This window comes from Pipistrellus hanaki (genome assembly GCF_964339955.1).
Source record: "Pipistrellus hanaki genome assembly, chromosome: 4".
Taxonomy (NCBI): Eukaryota; Metazoa; Chordata; class Mammalia; order Chiroptera; family Vespertilionidae; genus Pipistrellus; species Pipistrellus hanaki.
Genome location: NC_140506.1, coordinates 56,336,869 through 56,358,204, shown reverse-complemented (window position 1 = coordinate 56,358,204; position 21,336 = coordinate 56,336,869). Strand labels below are relative to the sequence as shown.

General features: G+C 35.5%; 1 protein-coding gene across 10 annotated transcripts in view; it reads right to left on the bottom strand.

The window, feature by feature from the left end:
- The window catches only part of FER (FER tyrosine kinase), a 241,552-nt gene that overhangs the window by 163,232 nt on the left and 56,984 nt on the right, over nucleotides 1-21,336 (bottom strand). For all 10 annotated transcript variants that reach the window (XM_084881045.1, XM_084881048.1, XM_084881047.1 and 7 more), the window contains 3 exons: nucleotides 19,717-19,854; nucleotides 19,019-19,138; nucleotides 5,061-5,183 (listed from right to left, as the gene is read on the bottom strand). In XM_084881045.1, the coding sequence (XP_084737171.1) occupies nucleotides 5,061-5,183; nucleotides 19,019-19,138; nucleotides 19,717-19,854 (381 nt within the window). The remainder of the gene's footprint in view (nucleotides 1-5,060; nucleotides 5,184-19,018; nucleotides 19,139-19,716; nucleotides 19,855-21,336) is intronic.

Here is a 21,336-nt window from a genome sequence, read left to right as displayed (position 1 = left end):
CATATGCCCTATTATATTGCTATGGTCAATTTTCATGTCTTATAATGAAGTCAATGCGCAATACTAGCTCCTTCCAATTAATCCCATTAAGCTCTATGTACAATGACAATTTCACATACTTTAACATCTTGCTTTTGTTCAATAGTTTTCTTTAAAGTATTGCTGTAATCACTATACAATACATTAAACAATTATTTTATATGCTTATAACACCATTGAGCAAACAATTATGTGTAAATTTTAATAAGAAGAAACTTATAGTAAGTTCATGATTAAATAATGCATAAGAAACCATAAAGTAAATTTAAAAAACAGAAGGAATCAGAACCTATGCATGTGCTACTTCTCGGTATCTCAAACTCCTCTTCATGGGGATGGCACCTTCTGTCTTTCAGTCTCAGCTAAGATGCCATATCCCAGGAGACCCCTGGACACCTATCTTAAGTAAGTGCTCCTCTATTCTATCAGAACTACCTGTTTCACAGCAATTATCACAACTGTTAATTTTTTGTGTTGTATTGGTGCATTCCACAAAAGTATAAGCTTCATGAGACATGTAGCCATATATGTCTTACCTTTCATTGTATTCACAGCACTTAGCAGACATGCAATAAATATTATTGAATTAATTTCCTATTTACATAGCACATTTTTTGGTAATAAAAGTCATTTTAAAGTGCTGAGTCCAAGTTAAAAGTACCCTGAATTTGCAGACTAGAACAATATTTTAGATGGTTCAATTCTTACCTTCCCTACAGGCTAGTTGTGGCATTTTGCAAGTCCCTTAAAACTTCTGGGCTACAGATATCATATAATTTTAAAGACAATTATGAATCAAAAGCTCTCTTAAGATCCTGCATGGCTCCAGGAGTTATGATTTTATGATGTAGAAAGTATTTTTAAGTACTAGGTGATATTGGTACAGAATTAATCATTCTCTTTTTGAAACTAAAACCAAGCACTAAAGCCAATAGTAATGTTCTAGCTCTTTATGTCATTGAGTCATAAAAGACATATGCTTGGTATATTGTCCCATAAACTATTTTCTAGTACAGTAGTCAAGGATCATAAATCAAGTGAAGATTTATATTATTTCCAGTTGAGTAAACATACTCTTAAAGTGATAAGTAAAGATATGTACACTAGAGTGATGCTTTATGTTATATTAAAATCATACCATTTCCAGTGGTTAGCTTTACTCTCTTTACCTTATTTTTTTAGATAAAATTTGCAACATTTCAGTTGAGGGCTACTTGATTTATAAGAGCTAAAATTCTGCACTTGTGTGAATTTCATGTTATATGAAAATCATTCTCTAAGTTTACTTTTCACTTTATATTACTCAATTATAGGAATCAAAACTATCAAATGATTTCTTATATAACTTATTTTGTCACTATTATTATAAGATGTTTTAAAGATAATTACTTAAATCCAAATTTGTAGGTTTTAACTTTAGTTCTTTATTATATTATATTAATATGATAGATCCAATAATGGTATTTCTATTAAGCACAAAATTCAGTATGATTCCATTAATTTAAGAATGTAAATAGTATTTGCGAGAGAAGGTAGTTTTATTGTTTTTGTTATTTTCAAGTAGCATTGTAATGAAGCTACTGTGTGACAGAGTAAAAATAATTCTAAATCTACTTTTAAAACTGAATAAAAATTGATTTTAATTATGTAAGTGTACTTAAATATATGTAGATATATACACATATACACACACAAAAAGGAAACAAAATTGAGAAATCAAATATTTCCCCAGAATCCCTGAAGACTATTTGTTTAGCAAAATACTTTAACATGTTATTCAAAGACAAATTTCAACCCTAGTAAAATCTAAATTAATGAGATTCTACAATGACTATTTCGTTATGTAAATATTCTTAACATTTTTAAGATTCTTTTTTATTGAAACTAGCAATAAAATCCCTGTGGTAAAGAAGGGCTAATAGAACCTGGGTTAAATAAGACTCATCGTCTGAATTGCCTGACATAATTATCCCTTCTAATTTATTCTCCTAAGAGCACTATTAAAATCATAAGATCAAGCAAATGCTGTGATAAAAAAAGATAGAAACTTTGGAGTCAGGGACTCATGTGTTTTCTACTACTTATTAGGCATGTGGTTCTAAATTATCTAAATTCTCCTCAAGTTAAAATACGAGCAATTATACAGAAGGCAAATAAACATTCATTGGCTTACTATATATAAAGCATCCAATAGAATGTGTAGAACAGAGTAAGAACTCAAGAAATGCTATTTCCCATATATCCACTACCCTTTACTTTTAAGCCCCCTCTTCTCTACTCCCATTCTCATCTCCTGATAAATATAAATAGGTGAAGGAACATGATCACACTGATTATGTAGATAAAGAGAGTCAAAATCAAGGATTTGAGTCAAGAAAGCATACCAAAAAAATTCAAAGAAACCCACAACTTCTAGATTAAGATAACACCTGAAGATTGCCTCTTTCAACAATATATGGCCATACATGCTAGTGAGAGGGTCAGCTACCTTATTGTTTTTCTTTATAACCACTAAATTTTAAAACAGGAGTCATTTACAATGTGTTCATTTATAAGCTGTAAAAAGTAGAGCTACTTTGTCTTCTGTACACATGGGAAGAAATTTATTTGTAAATAGAAAAAAGCAAAAGATAATTCTATTTTGAATGTAATATTAGCAATGGTTGATAGATTTTATTTTTATAATCCAAATAAAAGATTTAGTTATACAAAACTGAAATTTTTCAGATTGAAGGAATGCACAGAGTAACTTAAATTTCTATTCTCACCTCTGAAAGGCTCAGTGACTCCAATATGATATAATAATAGTAATAATAGTCATCCTATAAATGAGAGGTGCAGGCTCCTACAATGCTGAGCTGTATAATAGGATGGATGGTGCTGCTATTCACTGAAATAAGCAATACTAAGAGTATTGGATTGAATTGGGTTGGTTTGAAATTTTTAATTCAGTCTCGGACACAGAAAATTTAGGGTATTTTTAAGACACCCAAGGAGGCTTGTCAAGTAGGCAAATGACTGCATGGGCAGGCAGTTCAGAGGAGAAATCTGGAAGTAATAAATGTGCATCATCTTTAGGTGATCACCCAGAGATAGAGTTCAGGAGGTGAGTGGCAGGCATAACCTAGGGCCATGCCTTTAGTAACTCCAAAATGGATTGGCTGAGTGGAGGAAAATAGGTTTATAAAGAAAGAGTGGCCAGAAAGAGAGGAGTAAGATCTGGCATATTGGGTCCCAAAGGCCAATTGAAAGAAGAAACATAGCCCTAGCCGGTTTGGCTCAGTGGATAGAGCATCAGCCAGTGGACTTAAGGGTTCCAGATTTGATTCTGGTCAAAGGCATATGCCCAGGTTGCAGCCGATCAATGGTTCTCTCTCATCATTGATGTTTCTATCTCTCTATATATATCTCTTCTTCTCCCTTCCACTCTAAAATAAAAATATATATTTTTAAAAAAGGAAAGAAGAAACAAAGTCAATAAAGTAAGATACCGTGAGATCAAATAAAACAGTTGCTAAATTTAGAATGTAGAGATCATTAGTGATCTTACACATACCTATTTCAGTAGTGATGGGAAGAAGCCAGATATCTGAAGGTTGAAAACTAAGTGGGAGTTGAGAAAATCCTTATGCATAATCACTCTTAGAACAAGTTTGACTAAAAAAAAACGGAAAGCAAAGACAGAGGAACTATGAAAATTTAAAAAGAATTATCTGGAGTGGGCAGAGAGATAAAGATTATTTTTAGGATCAAGACCTAAGCAAAGCCCTAACCAGTGTGGCTCAGTTGGCTGAGCATCATCCCATGTACCCAAAGGTCACCAGTTCAAGTCTCAGTCAGGGCCCAGCCTGGCTTGATCTCCAGTATGGGGAGTACAGGAGGTACCTGATTCATATTTCTTCCTCACTGATATTTCTATCTCTCTCCCCCTCTCCTTTCTTCTCTCTCTAAAATCAATAAAAACATTGTTTAAAGACAATCATACTTAAAAAGTGATACAGGATCTTGTCGAGAGAAAAAGGTGGACATAATATATAAAATAATTCAAATTTTCTAAGGAAGTAAGTGATGATGGGATACGAGAGACAGACATAAGAAACAGACTTAGAATTAGGATCTGTTCCTCTATGGAAGTAAGAAAAGAGAATGGGAACAAATGTGATGGATTTGGATCTCTAGTCCCAGAAAATAAGAATTGCCACCTGATCATTCTAACTCTTTTTATAATGTAGGAGAGATATTCTTTGACTTCAGTGGGAGAGATAAGGAGATCAGGCATTTGAGAAAAGTAAATATTTGAAAGTTGTGAAAATAAGAGCAAGCATAGACCAAAGAGAGAAATCCTACACATCACAATTTCCTTGAGTACGTGAGAGTATATCATAAAGAACTCTACTTGGGCCAGTCACATGAAGGAAACTAATCCCTGTTAGAGATGCAAATCATTGCCAAAGTCAAATTAGCATTTAAAATCTTTTCAAAATCTACTTAAAACAGTAGAAAACACAATTTACACAAAAATTAAAAGCAGACTTTAACAAGACAAGTAAAATCAGAGGTTTCAGAAAAACATTCACAGATCCAGAAATCTGCAAGAAAAACAATGGTGAAGCAGACTGCTATTTTTTTTTATAGATTTTTATAGGTGAAGCAGACTTCTATTTTTTAATATGTTTCTTCCTTCTAACATAGTAGAAGCCAATTTCTACACATAACTGGCCCACCATTTTCTTAACAAGGAATTCACAATGAATCCTGTGGCCAGTGATGAGGGAAAGTAAAGATAACTTTTAACAGGATTTTTCAGAAAAGTGTTTAATATAGAATATTAAGATATATAATCTGTACACTATATTAACAAACACATGCTATTTTTCTAGAGTCCTATATATCTAAGTTTTATACTTAAAATGAAATTTCAGCTTCTAGAAATTTTAAATCCATAATACACATAAAAGAAGTATTTAGTAAAATTTTATCAATTACACTTTCTTCCTTCAAGTTATTTCTGTTTTACTTACTCAGACTTCTTTTCATAGGTCTTAGAAGATTCCTCAATTCTTTTCTCCAGCTCCAGGACAGCCTCCTCTTTGTTTAATAGCATTTGCTGTGTCTGCATAAGTTCCTCTGCTAAAGTTTTCAACCTAGAATGGACAATTTCCTCATATCAATCCATACTTTAATTACATTCACTTCATATATATACACACACACACACACTCAGACATTTAAGGTTGTGATGTCCAAAACAGTAGCCAAATGTTATTTAATTTAAATTAAAGTAAAATTTCAGTCCCTTGGTTGCAGTTGCCTCATTTTAAGGGCTGGACGGACACATGTGGGTAGTGGCTACCTTATTGGATGGTACATAGCAGACTATTTTGTTTTTTGTTAATCCTCACCCAAGGATGTTTTCCATTTATTTTTATAGAGTGGAAGCAGGGAGGAGGGAGGGAGGGAGAGAGAGAGAGAGAGAGAGAGAGAGAGACAGATCATTGTGAGAGAGACATATAGGTTGGTTGCCTCCCAGCTGGGGAGGGGATCCAACATGCAATCCAGGTACATGGCTGCGGTCTAGAGTCCATTTTATTAATTCCACCTCATAAAATTTATCCAAAATAATATGCTTCAATGAGTAAAAAAGATGTAATCACAGGGATGTTTATTGTGGCACTACTTGTAATTGCAATAAACAAAGGTGAACTTACTATAACACTAATGACACATAACCTTCAGGCACCTCACTAGCAAGATACCTTCCAAGGGTCTGTACTTAATTTACATTTAGTTTAGTTTTGTTCTAGTCCCCTCCCCCAAAAAAAAAAATTTTGTAAGCTTCAGTCTCCATAAAACCTGTTTCCACCCCTTGCAATATTAACAAACTGGGAAATAATTAATGTCCATCAATAAAAAACTAAATTCAATAATCATGTTACATGAAAGCAGTAGAACACTGTACCCTATTGAGAGTTCATAAATGTTAAGAGAACAAGGTAAAAGACTGCACAGAATAACCCCACTTGAGTAAACAATTTATATACATGTAGTACTTATATATACATACTGAAAAGATACATACATTTTTAAATGAATTAACACTGGAAACTACAAATGGGGTCTATAAAAAAAAAGAGCTTGATTTTCATTGTATACCCTTCTGTAAGATATTTCAGAGTTTTATTATCTGCATGTATTAATTAGTTTTGAAGGATTTGACTGTAAAGATTGAAAAACCTAAAATAATTACTATGGATAACAACAAGTTTTCAGTACTTATACAACACTTTTGTATTCCCAAACCACTAGATATCATCATCTATATCTTACAGAACTCTTACAGAGACCCAACCTCTTGAAAAATTATAAATTATAAGTTTCCAATACTGTCATATTGTGATATTTGGTTAATAAAAAAAGAAATGGAATAAGGTGGCAGTTGCCTGAAGTAATTTCCTGACATCTTTATTACTGCAACATAAATGGAATAAACCTTTTTTATTAGTCTCATAGCAATTTATGTATAACCTTCTATACCAATGCACAAATATGTATTAGTTTTTCTCAAAATTAAACAGAAGGTGACCTCTAATCAACCATGCAAAAGTTTTTGTTAAAGATAGCCACCAGCAATCTGACAAATCCACCTATATTCTATGTAACCTCTTTGTTCCCCTCAACCAATCTCTCCTAATATATCATCTGCTTCTAATATTTTTCATATTTCCAAATCTTTCCAACTCACTCTTTCAAAAAGTATTCCCTAAAATAGTCTCACATAATTGCATATAATTCACCCAAAAAACAAGCTTGAGCTAAGACTGTGAAAACAGGCAAAAACAGACTTGATAAAACCAAGGCCCGTCTTAAGACATGATGAGAGTATTGCAGTATTTGTCATGCCAACAATTGAGAAGGTTGATTCAGACAGTTTAAATCGGTGCCATTACCACAACAGTCAGCAAACAGTTTCTATAAAGCTCTGGAGAGTAAAGTATTTTAGGCTTTTCCACCAAGAGACCAAAATCAAGGCATCTTATATAGATATTAATATAAGAAAAAGAAAAAGTACCCACAAATATTTTATTGACAAATTCAAAATATAATAATAATGATAATTGAGCATAATTTATCATAGTAACAGTCTACTCTGAGACTAGAAATACTTTTAGGGTGATAATGTTTACCTTCATTGAAATTCAAAGCTAGTGCTTATCATCAAAATCAGCTACAAAGTTCACTTGTTAAAGCAGATATATAATGAGATTTTATGTATTTGATCTTTGAAAATATCTTTTCAAAGAGGTAAGTGTTGCAAAATATCATTATCAATCCATAAGCATATGATTTCAATTGAGTATATTTATTGCTTAGCTGGCATTTATAAAATTATATTACATGCTTTTCAGCATGTCACTATAATGAACATTTATCACTTCTAAAGTTAGGTGGGAACTCCTCAATTGCACAAGTAAGTGGATTTTGAAATGTTGAAATATCTGCACCAAGTTCCAAAATATGCTGCTAGAAACATAGCTTGAACTCAGAAAAGTCATCAGCTACAAATTTTGTAAGAATAGTGATCTTGCTTTGTGTTTAAATGTTGGACTGCACAGGAAGTATATAGAACAACCTGATGTTTCCTGGGATTCAAATAACATTAGTTGTCATCTAAATGACTTTACTGCAGTGTAAGTTCTGCATATAAGCACTAAATTAGCTTGTAATTTTAGATTGAATTCAATAGGAAAATTATCAAGTCTTTAGCACAAGCTAATATTCAAAACTTTGAGAATTCAATTTTCAATAACAACAATTGAGGGAAATTTTGATTATTTAGAAAGATTTCAATCTGGGATCTGAACTAAAAATAAACAAACAAACCAAAGGGAGGGGGGAAAAAAACCAATAAAACTTTCCACTTCTAAATCATCAAAGTTTTATGTGATAGGGCAAGTCAAGATTTTCAGTTTCAATTTCTAATAAAAAAAAAAAAATCATGTAATAGATGATGGTAAAGTCCACAAGAGCAAATGAAGGTCATTGATGACATGATTGATTCAATAACATATGGTTAGATTCAAATATTTTTCACAAAGTACCCAATGATGAATAATATAATGAATAACCATAGGATTAAGACTGTTAACATTTTCATATGCTTTGTAAATGTGTTCACCTAAGCCTCTTTCAGATTCACACATATTTTTAATACCATCATTTGTTACACATCTTAAAAGATTCAACTTCAGTTTATACTGATTAGTGTTGTCTTAACTTCCTCAAAAATATTCTTTTTTTTTATTTTATTTTGTTGATTTTGTACAGAGAGGAAGGGAGAGAGATAGAGAGTCAGAAACATCGACGAGAGAGAGTCATCGACCAGCTGCCTCCCGCACGCCCCCCACTAGGGATGTGCCCACAACCAAGGCACATGTCCTTGACCAGAATAGAACCCGGGACCCTTCAGTCCCCAAGCCGACGCTCTATCCTTTGAGCCAAACCGGTTTCGGCTCAAAAATATTCTTATCTGTAGTTGACCCATTCAGGCTATTCACAGAGAGTAAGTCTTCAGTCACTTAAAACTAGACACTGACTCTTCAAATAAACAACAGCTGAGCACTTTTTGATCACACCTGCTGACTCACCAAGAGGGGAAAGCACATGAAATTATGTGAGTTGTTTTTTTTAATCAACTAATGATGTAGCTGTCAATGTCTCAGCTCTTCAAGCAAATATTCTCACTGAAAAACTAATTGTTACAACACGTTTATTTTCACTGGACATATTTCTTCAGTACTTAAATGAAGCATTACTTAATTAATTCATCATTGGTAAATGGCTTACTTGGCTAACAAATGAACCACCCAGAAACTTATTTTGGTTGCATTCTCATTTACATATTCTATTTTTCTAAAGAAAGTCTGCTGTAATGAGGTATTCCATTTTAAGTCCTCTAAGTTTTCTGACTAGCACTGTTCTCTGAGCTGGTAATATTGAATGGCATGTGTATTTGGTAATGTAAGCATATATTGCATTACTTTAGCACAGCCAGGGTGTCACTGCAAAATAAACACAATGCTTTACCATCAAATTCAATAACGAAATAATCCATACTCCACTGTGACTTAGTAGTATGACATTCAAAATCCATTTTCTTTTCTTGTTTTGACTTAATAGGCATGGACTAATATTAAAAAGTAAATAAAATGATCATGGGCAGCAGTATGTGTGGCACTCAAAGTGCTGTTGAGTTATAACTGTGTCAACTATGATCTGTACTGCAACAAGTAGCAGTGGGAAGTAATGAGAATACTACACATGGTCTCTGTCACAATTGCTTAACTGTGCCATTGTAGCAGATTACCTGTGGACCACAGGCAAATGAATGAGCATGGCTGTGTTTCAATAAAAAGTGTGTAGCCCGCCTGGGGTGGCTCAGTGGTTGAGGGTCGACCTATCAACCAGAAGGTCATGGTTCGATCCCTGATCAGAGCATATGCCCCGGTTGCAAGCTTAATCCGCAATGTGGAACATGCAGGAGGCATCTGATCAATGATTCTCTCTTATCATTGATGTTTCTAACTCTCTTCCTCTCCCGCACTGAAATCAATAAAAATACATATTTTTTAAAAGTGTGTATACATTTTTGGGACAATGTGTGTGTGTGTGTGTGTGTGTGTGTGTGTGTGTGTGTGTATCCCATATATAATTGATAGATACTTAATAAAAGTACAGTAAAATGCTCAGTGGCACATATTTAGATGGGCAAATGCAATAACTTTGTCACTTACTCTCATATCACTAGATTTTCATCAAGCCTGAAAAAGGGCAGGCAGCAAAACTGTATAATCCTGTTTTGGATAAAGATACTAGTTGGATAATAATCTCAGAATCTCTTATATTTATTTGAGAAAACTCTATGATACACTAAACAAAAACCAAGAACATAAATTATTAAATTTATGAGTAAGTTTCTGATAATGAAAATAATTTGTATGTTACACTGAAGAACCTAAGAAAAAGAAAAATTATAAAGGTGTCAGCTAGTTAGTCTATTGTAAAAAGGCTAGTTTTCCCCAATAATTCTATAAAATTTGAGGAATGTAAGTTCATTAGAAATGGATTGATATTCAAGTATTAGTCCTTTGTCATTTTGGGTCATGAAGCCCTCTAAAAATTTACATGAACTTCCCCCAAGAAAGTAACACACACACCTCTACAATTTTAGTGGGCTTATGGCAGAGATTTTCAATCCTGTGTGCACATTAAAATCACGTGGAAAGCTTACCAAAAATTCCAGTGCCTGATCTTACCCTCAGTAAATATGATTTAGTTGTTTTGGGTTGGGTCCCAGGTATCAGCATTTTCTAAAGCTCCCTAAGAAATCATAATATGAAGCCAGACATAAGATCCATTATTCAGAAACTCCCTGAAATTTCTCCATAAAACAGTCTTCATTCACTCACTCACTCAACAAAGATATCAATTAATCATTCACAGCATCTGACATCTAGCCAAGAATTGTGAAGAGTCCAAGAGAAATGTGGTCCAATTTATCTGTTTCATAGTCACTACTTATCAGCAGTCTGGGAGACTGCCAGTATGACTCCTATTTATAGAAAAATTCCCCAGTAGTCACAAATATTAATGATCCTCACTTCCAAACTAACATAACCTTTCACTATGGACCGGTGGTCACTGACCTCTTAAACAAACATAAAGGAATGCAAAACAAAAAGGGAAATGTTTCTGAAGTTTTTCTTAATACTATTTGATATTAACACATTAGAGCTCTTAAATGAGCTAAGGAAAAATGTAGGATACAGGTAAGCACATTCAATGAAATATTAGCATTTTCTAATAGAGCTTTTGGGAGACTTCTCTAAAACTACTTAAAGCCAGTGACTCAGAAACAAAGGCTTAGTAAAAGGAACTGACACAATAAAAAAAATAAATGAATACGTAATATTCTGGAGAAAGTCATGCTAATAAAAGAATTCAAAGAGATGAGAAGTAAAAGCACATTTATTTAACATTATTAATATTTGCCCCAACATGCTGCCCTATTTACCCCAACTATTCTCCTCCATTTCAAGAAATAGTCTATGTATATACAAACATACCTATATGTGCCATTTTTTATTAATAGACTCATACCATAAATATTATTCTATAACTTGTTTTTACTCTTTATCATATACTTTAGATATCTTTCCACATAAGCATACATATTAGATATCTTTCCATATAAGCATACATATAAACATACTATCTTATTTTATTTAAAATCTGCATAATGGGAAAATTATGGATATGTCAAAATTCATTTAACCAAATCTTGATTAATGAATATTTAAGGTGTTTTCAGTGTTTTGTTCAAATAAAAAGACTGTTTGAGATCTTTATAGTCCTTTGCCTCTATTCAAATAATATCATATATATTAAAAAGTAATTTCTCAGAAACCCTCATTCATATGCTAATATTAAAAGTGAGAGAATTTAACCTATGAATTATTTGAAGTATTTTTGTGAATTCTGAATTAATAACTAATGAAGTGACATATTATACCTTATAGCAGTATTCTTTTCATATCATTGAACTAACAAAAGAATTTCAGATATCAAATATTTCTAAAGGCCCCTGAAAAACCCAAGTATTGTGCTTACAATCCTTAATGTAAATAGTAATAAAAGAAAAAATACTACATAAACTGTACCGTGTGCCAAGGAATATTCCATACATTCTATATTTATTCACAGAATGTTAACACTATGAGTTGGATGCCATTATTATTAACATTTTACATTTAAGGAAAATGAGGCATAAAGGAATTAAGTAATCTGTCCAGTTTCACAAAGGTAATAAGCTGTACTATCAGAATTCAGACCTAGGCAACCCACCATATTATGACTATACACATACATATCTCTGCATATTTCTAGACTAAAGTTCTGTAGAAGTAGAATTCCTAAATCAAAGTTTATGTGCAAGTTGGGTTTTGATATATATTTCCAAATTATCCTCCAAATAGGTTACATTAGTTTTCATTTCTGCCAAGACTTCATGAGGGCTTATTGCTCTATAACCTACACAACACTGGGTATTATCAAATTATTGAATCCTTGCCAATCTGGTAGATGAAATAGCTTCTCTAAAAAAACACACAAAAAACTCATATTTAATTCTCATAGAATTACTGGTCATTTGCATTTATTTTTCACAAACTATCTGTCCACTTGTTTCATTCATTTCTATCGGACATAATATTTCAACACAATAACAAAATTAATAAATTAATAAATTAATGCCTCAGGAAAAAAAGGCCTAGGGTATGATTATTTATTATTTATTGTATTATTTTCCATACAAACAATTGTAAACCTACTTTAGTCCCACCCTGTATTAGTTTAACTTTAAAGCACTAATGTCATGTTAAAAAGATAGGTTTTCCCAACGGGTCTTTGAGGAGCTACAGAAGGCTCTCATCTCAGCAGCTACCCTAGCCTTGCTGGACGACGCAGAGCCCTTCCACCTCTACGTGAGTGAGGTAAGAGGCATTGCCAAAGGGGTTCTCATTCAGACTCTAGGTCCCTGGAAGAGACCTGTTGCCTATCTGTCTAAGAGATTGGACCCTGTGGCAGCAGGGTGGCCAGCATGCTCCCAGGCAGTGGCCACCACAGCATTGCTGGTGAAGGAAGGAGGCAGATAAGCGGACTCTGGACCAGGAGCTAACCTGGATGGGTCAGGCTTTTCTCCTGGACCAGCCCTATGTCTGGATTCATAAGACTCTGACCATCAACCCTGCCGGCCTGCTTCCAGATGATGATGAGAGAACCCATTCATGACTGCACAGAGGTAACAGATGACAAGGTACTGTTCACGGATGGGAGCAGTTACGTTCAGGATGGGACCTGATATGCAGGGGCAGTGGTAGTCACCTTGGACCACACCATTTGGGCACAGTTCCAGAACTTTTGGCCTTAATCCAGGCCCTTTGATGGAGACACTGTGCCATCCACAGAGGAAAGAGGGTTACCAACTGCAGCCAGAAGGAATTGGCTGAACAGAAGCAAGCCACTGAAGGACCAGATGGTTGATGGACCCTTCAGATGACAAGACTGTTGGTCCCAGAGGCTCTAGGTCAGAGTTGCCCGGTGACACCAGGTTAAGTGTCACCAACTTCTGAACTTCTGTGAGGCAGAGTTGCTAAAAGTACTGTCTGTGCACAGGTAAATGCTAAGCAAGGTAAGGGGATCCCCCCTGGGAATTCAGGTCCCAGGGAACCTCCCCAGGAGAGCATTGGTAGGTGGATTTCAGAGATTAAACCACCAGCATTAAGGTCTAGTTTTTATAGACACTTCAGATTAGGTTGAGGTGTACCCCACTATCAGATAACAGCCCCACCTTGTTAGCTAAGGTATCTCAGAGTATAGCCCTAGCCTTAGGACAGGTAGGTGCGACTCGGGAGGAAGGGGGTTTAACTAAATGTGTCTTAGAATCGGTGAAAATTGGACCAACCCCCTGTCCTTTGCCCTCTTGAGGGCCAGGTGTACCCCTTACTGGGACAAGGTTCCCCTTTTTGGGAGGGGATCATGTATGGTAACCATTTCCTTGCTCAAGTCCTTACAGGCTCTGCAGTTTGCTTGTTCCAGATGCACTGCCAGTGCCCACCGCAGACCCTGTAGCCCCGGAACTCAATGTGGGTAAAGAAATTTGCTGCCCAAGGACTCAAAGGGATGCTGCACTGTTATCCTGAGCACGCCCACTGCTGTTGAAGTAGATGGCACCCAGACCTGACTACATGACTCCCAGCTGCATGGCCTGGATCCTGGCAACTACAGGCCAGGAAGAGAACTGGTGCCTGCAGGAGGGGAACTGGACTTCAGTGAGGACAATACTGATGGGAACTGTGGTACTAAGGGTCTTGATAATTGTATTTGTTGTTTATGCTGAAAGGAAGTAGGCTGAGTCAATGATTTGACTAGGCACATTAGACAAGGGGGGAATGAGAGGGCAGGGCGGGGCAAGGATGAGCTCCCGACTCCACCCCGCAGGGCGGAGTTATCCCTGGCCCTCAAAACCCCTGGACTGGGAGAAATTCGCTCTCTTCCGCCATGCTGCTGGCGTTGGTGGGAAGGGCCCATGCTAGCATGGTGCAGGCTCTTTTGTTTATTGGATCGGACTTGGCTCCCTGGTGGTCCTTGGGGGATCACGAAGTCTGGGCATAACAAAACTTTCCCCTGGGATGAATTGGGATGGTATACTGGTGGAATAAAATACACTAGTGGGTAAAAAAAAAAAAAAAAAAAAAAAAAAAAAAAAAAAAAGATAGGTTTTCCTCTTGCATTACATGGAATTACCTTAGATTATCTTGACAGTGCCAACAGACACATTAAATAACTCATTCTTGGAATAAAATTCTTAAGGAAAACCTAATCTTAAACTTATATCCTAAATTTAGAAACTATTCAGTGAAATGTAGTAATTTTTTGCCTCAGTAAATATGTCCTCTATTACATTATGAAAGATGTAGTCTTGAATTTATTATATTTTTGTTCATTGCTTCATCATCATAATTAAGAAATAATGATTTATAAGAATAACTAGTTTTGCTGTCCTTATACCCTGAAAAGCAATAAACCAAATTCTTCTTTGGCTATAAAAATCTTTTATTTTACATAAACTTATAACAGGTAGCTATTTTTAATCTTTTTTTTTTTTTTTTTTAGTTTATTTATTTATTTATTTATTTATTTTTTTAATTTTTATTGTTCATTTTATTACAAGTGTTCCTTTCCCCCCCTTCCCACCCCACCCTCTGCCCTTTCCCCACCCCCCATTGTCCTCATCCATAGGTGCACAGTTTATGTTCAGTCTCTTCCCACATCCCCCTCTCCCCTTTTCCCCAAGAATCATTAGTTCACTCCCCTTCCATACCTCTGATTCTATTATATTTAACAGTTAATATTGTTCATCAGATTTTTTTTTTAATTTCCTTGGTTTTTAGATTCACTTGTTGATAGTTACGTATTTGTTGTTCATAATTTTTACCTTTATTTACTTTCTCTTCTGAAAGAACCCCCTTCAGCAATTCATATAATTCTGGTTTGGTGGTGATGAACTCCTTTAGCTTTTTTTTATTAGTGAAGCTCTTTATCTGACCTTCGATTCTGAGTGATAGCTTTGCTGGGTAGAGTATTTTTGGCTGTAGGTTCTTGCTATTCATCACCTTGAATATTTCTTGCCATTCCCGTCTGGCCTGCATGGTTTCTGTTGAGAAATCAGCTGACAATCGTATAGGTGCTCCTTTATAGGTAACCACCTGCTTAGCTCTTGCTGCTTTTAATATTCTCTCTTTGTCCTTTGCTCTTGGAATCTTAATTATGATTTGTCTTGGTGTGGTCCTCTTTGCATTCCTTTTATTTGGAGTTCTGTGTGCTTCCTGGACTTGTAAGTCCAATTCTTTCACCAGATGGGGGAAGTTTTCTGTCACTATTTCTTTCAGTATGTTTTCGATATCTTGCTCTCTCTCATCTTCTGGGACCCCCATGATTCTGATGTTGGATCGTTTGAAGTTGTCCCAGAGGTTTCTTACATTATCTTCAATTTTCTGGATTCTCTTGCCTTCTAGCTTCTGCAGAGGTGTGTCTTCTGGCTCTTTATGTTCCAAATCTTTGACTTGATTCTTGCGATCTTCTATTCTGTTTTTAGGACTCTGTATAATATTTTTTATTTCAGACAATGTATTCTGTATTTCTTGTTGATCCCTTTTCATATCCTCATAGGTCTCATTTATTTTATCGGCCTTTTCTAGGAGACTCTTGAAAAACCTTATAAGTGTGGTTTTGAACTCTATATCCAGTCGCTTTTTGTCCTCCATTTCTTTCATTTGTGATCTATTTGGTTTAGGCATTTTCGCAGGCAGCTTTTCTGATGGGGCGGGGTTTCAGGGTAGAGCCTACAGCCTTGGCTTCCGCCCGCCCCGCCCTATGACTCAGGGTCCTTCAGTACTTGTTGCAAGCACCTCTGAGAGAAAGGTGCCCTTGATTTTCGCCTGCTACCAAACAGTGTAGGCTCTCCCGCAATGGGCCCGAAACTGGGGTTCAGTTCAGTTGGAAGTGGAGTTGGAGGTGGCGTTCAGAGCAGTCTGGAGCCCCTGTCTCCTTCCCGCCAGGGCAGTCCTACGGCACAGCCGGCCGGCCCTTCTCTGCGCACAGTGTGCGCACCTCTGGGACCTCCTTTCGCTGCTTCCCCGGGTACCGCCTTACAGCCCAGCTCCCTCTGGATGAGCCTGGGTCCCCGGGGTCTGGCCTAGAACGGGGGTTCAGAGCAGTCGGGGGCCCAGCACAGTCCGAGTGTTTATCTCCTTCCCGCTAGGGAACGCCAGCCAGGCACTCAGCTTCCCTCCTCTCCGGCTCTGTCCTCTCCGCGCGCGCCACGTGTCTCCGTACCTTGGGCTTTTCCAGCTCCTCCGCGCCTCCTTCTGGTTTTCTCCTTGCTTCTCGTTGTAGAATTTCCAGTCAGTCGACTTTCCTGTAGTTCTGGGTAATGTCCATTTTATATTTTAGTTGTATTTTACTGAAATTGTTTCGTGCGGCTGCGGCTAGGTGCCTACCCGAGCAGCCATCTTGGATTCTCTCCGCTATTTTTAATCTTACCACATTACACTCCAATATCTATCTGCTCATTCTTTCTTGGTGATTATTAAAATAAATTGATCCATCCTATATAATAAAACCCTAATATGCAAATCAACTGAATGGCTAAACAACCAGTAGCTATGATGTGCACTGACCACCAGGGGGCAGATACTCAATGCAGGAGCTGCCCCCTAGTGATCAGTGTGCTCCCACAGGGCTCAAGGTTGGCAAGGGCAGCGGTGGTGGTGGGAGCCTCTCCAGTCCCCGGGGCTAAGCTTTCAGTCGGACATCCCCCGAGGGCTCCTGGACTGCAAGAGGACACAAGATGGGCTGAGGAACCAACCTCCCCCCAGTGCACAAATCTCGTGCACCAGTCCTCTAGTTTTAGTATAAAATCCTTGAAAGAATTAACCCTTGGAAACTTAAATATATAGTAAATATATGTTTAATACATCTTTATTGTTGAAAGTATTATAGGTGTCCCATTTTTTTCCACCACTGACCCCCTGCACCCTATGCTTACCACTACCACCCCAGGCCTACCACACTATTATATTATACTAGCATATGTCCACAGTAAATATATTTTTGATGAATAAACTATTTGGGAGCAATGTAATAGTTAAACACACACACACACACACACACACACACACACACACACGGGATTAATTTATATCATATTCCTTCACCACAGAGCACAGGAATTAAGAAATGGAATTTGTCTCTAAAATTGAGAAACCCTACCATCATTCAACTCTATTGTTTAGAGCAGAATTACTCAACCTTGAAACCTTTGACATTTTCACCAGATAATTCTTTGCTGTAGGAGGCAGTTCTACAACTGAAGGATTTTCAGCAGCATTCATGGTTTCTACCCACTAGATAGATACCACTAACACTTTCCCACCTAATAAAATTTTTAAAAAATGTCTCCAGATATTTATTGTCAAATTTCTCCTCGGGACAAAACTCACCCAGGGTGAGAATCACTGGTTTACAGATAACTGACATTGTAACAGTATATCTAAAACCAAAGTAAAACTATTACGAAGGGCTTCAAACCTTGGGACACATCTTCAAGAATCCCAAGATAGCTGCCAGGAAAAACCTTCTAACGCAGGTACTCCCATGCCTCCATTCCTCTCAGCAACAGTCAGTCCACCATAATTACTAAATCTTCATCTTATACAAGTGACAAGCATTGTTAGTTTCTTCAATCCCATTCAGTTACTTACCTACAACACTGTTACTGAACACAGAGATTGTTTAATTGTATTAGATGGAGACTTTTGGCTGACTCTTTTGAGATAAACTTCCAACAGGTCATAAGATATAACATGCCCAATATTAAAAAGCAAATGAGTACATAATCATTTCTAGTTGTGTTTCTGGCACAGAAACAAGTACATATAGGGCTTATTAATAGATATGTTTCTTTGTGTTGCTCCTGATAAAAATCAAGAGATAGGTTAAATATATGAGTAGAATCGCTTAATTATACTTTCTGAATTCAAAAAGGTACTATTAACAGGCTTTAACATTTGGAAAGGACTAAAAAAACACATTAAGATTTCTCAAAAATCCTTAAAATTTTATGAAATAGCAACAACAAAGTAAAGAAAGAACTCTTTTACTAGCATATAATTGAGTTCTCTTTTTCCATCCCTGATTAAAGAGAACTCAATTAAAAGTTAAAGTTTTGTACTAAATGCTGCTGACATCTACACGTCTCTTATCACAAAACACTCATGTAAGTCTTCATTTCCAAAATGGTTCTGCCAGTAAGTTCTGAGAAGGAAATGGGTTTAAAAAAAAAAACTTTGAAAAGAATAAAGTATTATTCCAATATAAGATATTAGCAATAACTGAATACATTGCACAGAATTTTGATTTTTGGAATTATCAAAATTAATTAGTGAACAATGAGTAAAAGTTAATATACTTCTCAAAACATTTCATTCTGACCAAACAACAATCAGTTTATTTATTTCTGGTTTTAAAATGTTTTTATTGACTTCAGAGAGGAAGGGAAAAGGAGAGAGACAGAAGAATTAATGATGAGAAAGTATCATTGATCAGCTGCCTGCTACATACCCCTCACTGGGGATTGGGCCCACACCTCAGGCATGTGCCCTGCCTGGAAATTGAACAGTGACATTCTGGTTGACAGGTTGACACTCATCCACTGAGCAACAATGGCCAGAGGGTTTATTTTTAATTTACTTTTCATTACTTGCAAAAAATAAAAATAAAAATTGGGATTTCAAAACTCAGAATGTACAACTATAAATAAAAATAGTAATATTTAAAGCTTTCAGGTTTTGCAAATACTTACTTTACTTGCAAACTTTCTGCTGTTAAATTATTCCACATAATCTCATTTGCCTGAAGATTTTCATTTTCTTCTAATAAGGAAGTATCAAACTCAACTTCTTCCTCTTTAGCAGCTAATGTTCTAAAAAAACATGCCAAACAATTTTGATTAATATGAATACCCTATCATGATATATCTTAGTACACACCAAAGGCAGAATATATTTTCTCATCAAAAACTATATTCACAAAGTAAACATCAATAAAATAAATCATATTAAACCCCAGGCAGCAAAGATCTAGTCATGTAGTTTCAGCCTTAATTTCCTCATTTATAGAATGTGGATATGAAGTGATTTTATTCCTGTCATGATGGTAATGAATATAAAATAAGATGATGAATGTTTGTAGAAGTAATTGATACATTATAAAATTTAATATAAAGTCATAATACTATTACTATAGAAATGTTAAAAAGACATTTTCATGGATGGTTTAAATACAGGCTTGAGAAATGATATAATGACAACCCTAACATTTTTAAAGATCACTATATAGGAGAAAAGACTTTGAAAATAATTAAAAGGAGACAAATTAATTGAAATATCTAATGTCCAAACAAGCTCATCAGTATCTTATTTCAATTTAGTTAAATATTATATGATATAAAAAGTAATACTGCCATCAACACTGAAAAAAGAATGAAAATATCATACATACCTGTGAACATCTATAAAATCATTGTATTCTGTGCTAGGGTCTATCTGCTCAACTGACATTTGAATCTCTTTATGGACATTCACTATTTCCTCCGTAACAAGACTAGTTATCTGGCTGTATTCATCAAATATGCCTTTTCTGAAAACAAAAATAAAATTTTACAACATTTTAAAGTTTATCAAGAAAACATAGAACCAGAAAGGATTCAGAATAACAAACATAAGAAATGTAATATCAATATTTACAGATGGTAGTTTTATGTACTTTTTCCAACCTGTATTTGAGGTGTCTAAATGTAAGGTAGTGTTGATCGCTTTCTGTTTCTCAACATTATCATAGAAATGTTGGATTCCGTAACATGAAGCTGTGGGTCCACAGTAGTCTCTTTAATGTTTCTTTCTAATATCTGCAATTTTCTCATATGCCCAACCAATTGGGTCTCCTCTTGTTCCTGGGCCTCTGCTCTCCTAACTTCAATGACATCTAGATATCTCCTCCTGGCCTCTACTCAGTTGCAAAAATGTCATAAAATATTTTAGTATTACCTAATAAATGCAAAAGAAAAACCTATTCTGTTGCAAAGACCTGGTCCCAACTTAAGAATGCTATACCATTGGTCATTACTGGCCTCAGCAACAAGTATGGGCAGATAAGTTTATCCTGCATATTCCCAAATAAATATAAGGTATTCTCTGCTTTTCTTTTCCAAAATCATTACCAAATTTATCTTATTATGAAATATTTTCTCAGTTATTTTATTTTATTTTAAATAGCAAAATAATGTTTGGACAAAGAAAATTAGACTTAAAATGCTCCAAGCAATGCTAGTTTGGAATGATTACAAAAATCACCTGATAGACATAATTTTTTAAAAGGGGAGAGACAGCCGAAACCAGTTAGGCTCAGTGGATAGAGGGTCAGCCTGCGAACTGAAAGGTCCCAGGTTCGATTCCGGTCAAGGACATATACCTTGGTTGCGGGCACATCTCCAGTAGGGGGTGTGCAAGAGGCAGCTGATCGATGATCTCTCTCATTGATGTTTCTAACTCTCTATCCCTCTCTCTTCCTCTGTAAAAAATCAATAAAATATATTTTTAAATAAAAAAATAAAAGGGGGGAGACAGAGAAATTTAATAATAATTTAGTAAGTATCCCTGAGGATATGAACTAGTAATAGTTCAAAGTACTGAATGATACAAATATAAATAAGCCTATCTAGATACCTTATAAAGCAATACAGTAAGTCGTTATGATGTGGAGATCATTAATATTCACCTTTAAGACAAATAGGGGTGGGGGGGGGGGGGGGCATGAATTCTCCTAACATTATATGAGTGAGTACTTGTGACATAGATTTCAATTTCAGTGATAGCATGATGGTTGGATTTTTTAAACGTTAGGTCTGAAACAATTTCTTAGTAGTAAATACACTGTGAGAAACCATCATATGTCTTTAAAAGATGTCCTGGTGATTATAAAAATAATATTATTGAAGATTCATGTGAAGAGTCTGGAAACTATTAATTCATTAAATTGAGAGTAGGAAAATAAATATTTCTGAATAAACACTACGTAATTTAAAGTAGATGTAACTAAATGTATTTATTAAATGTTTTAAGT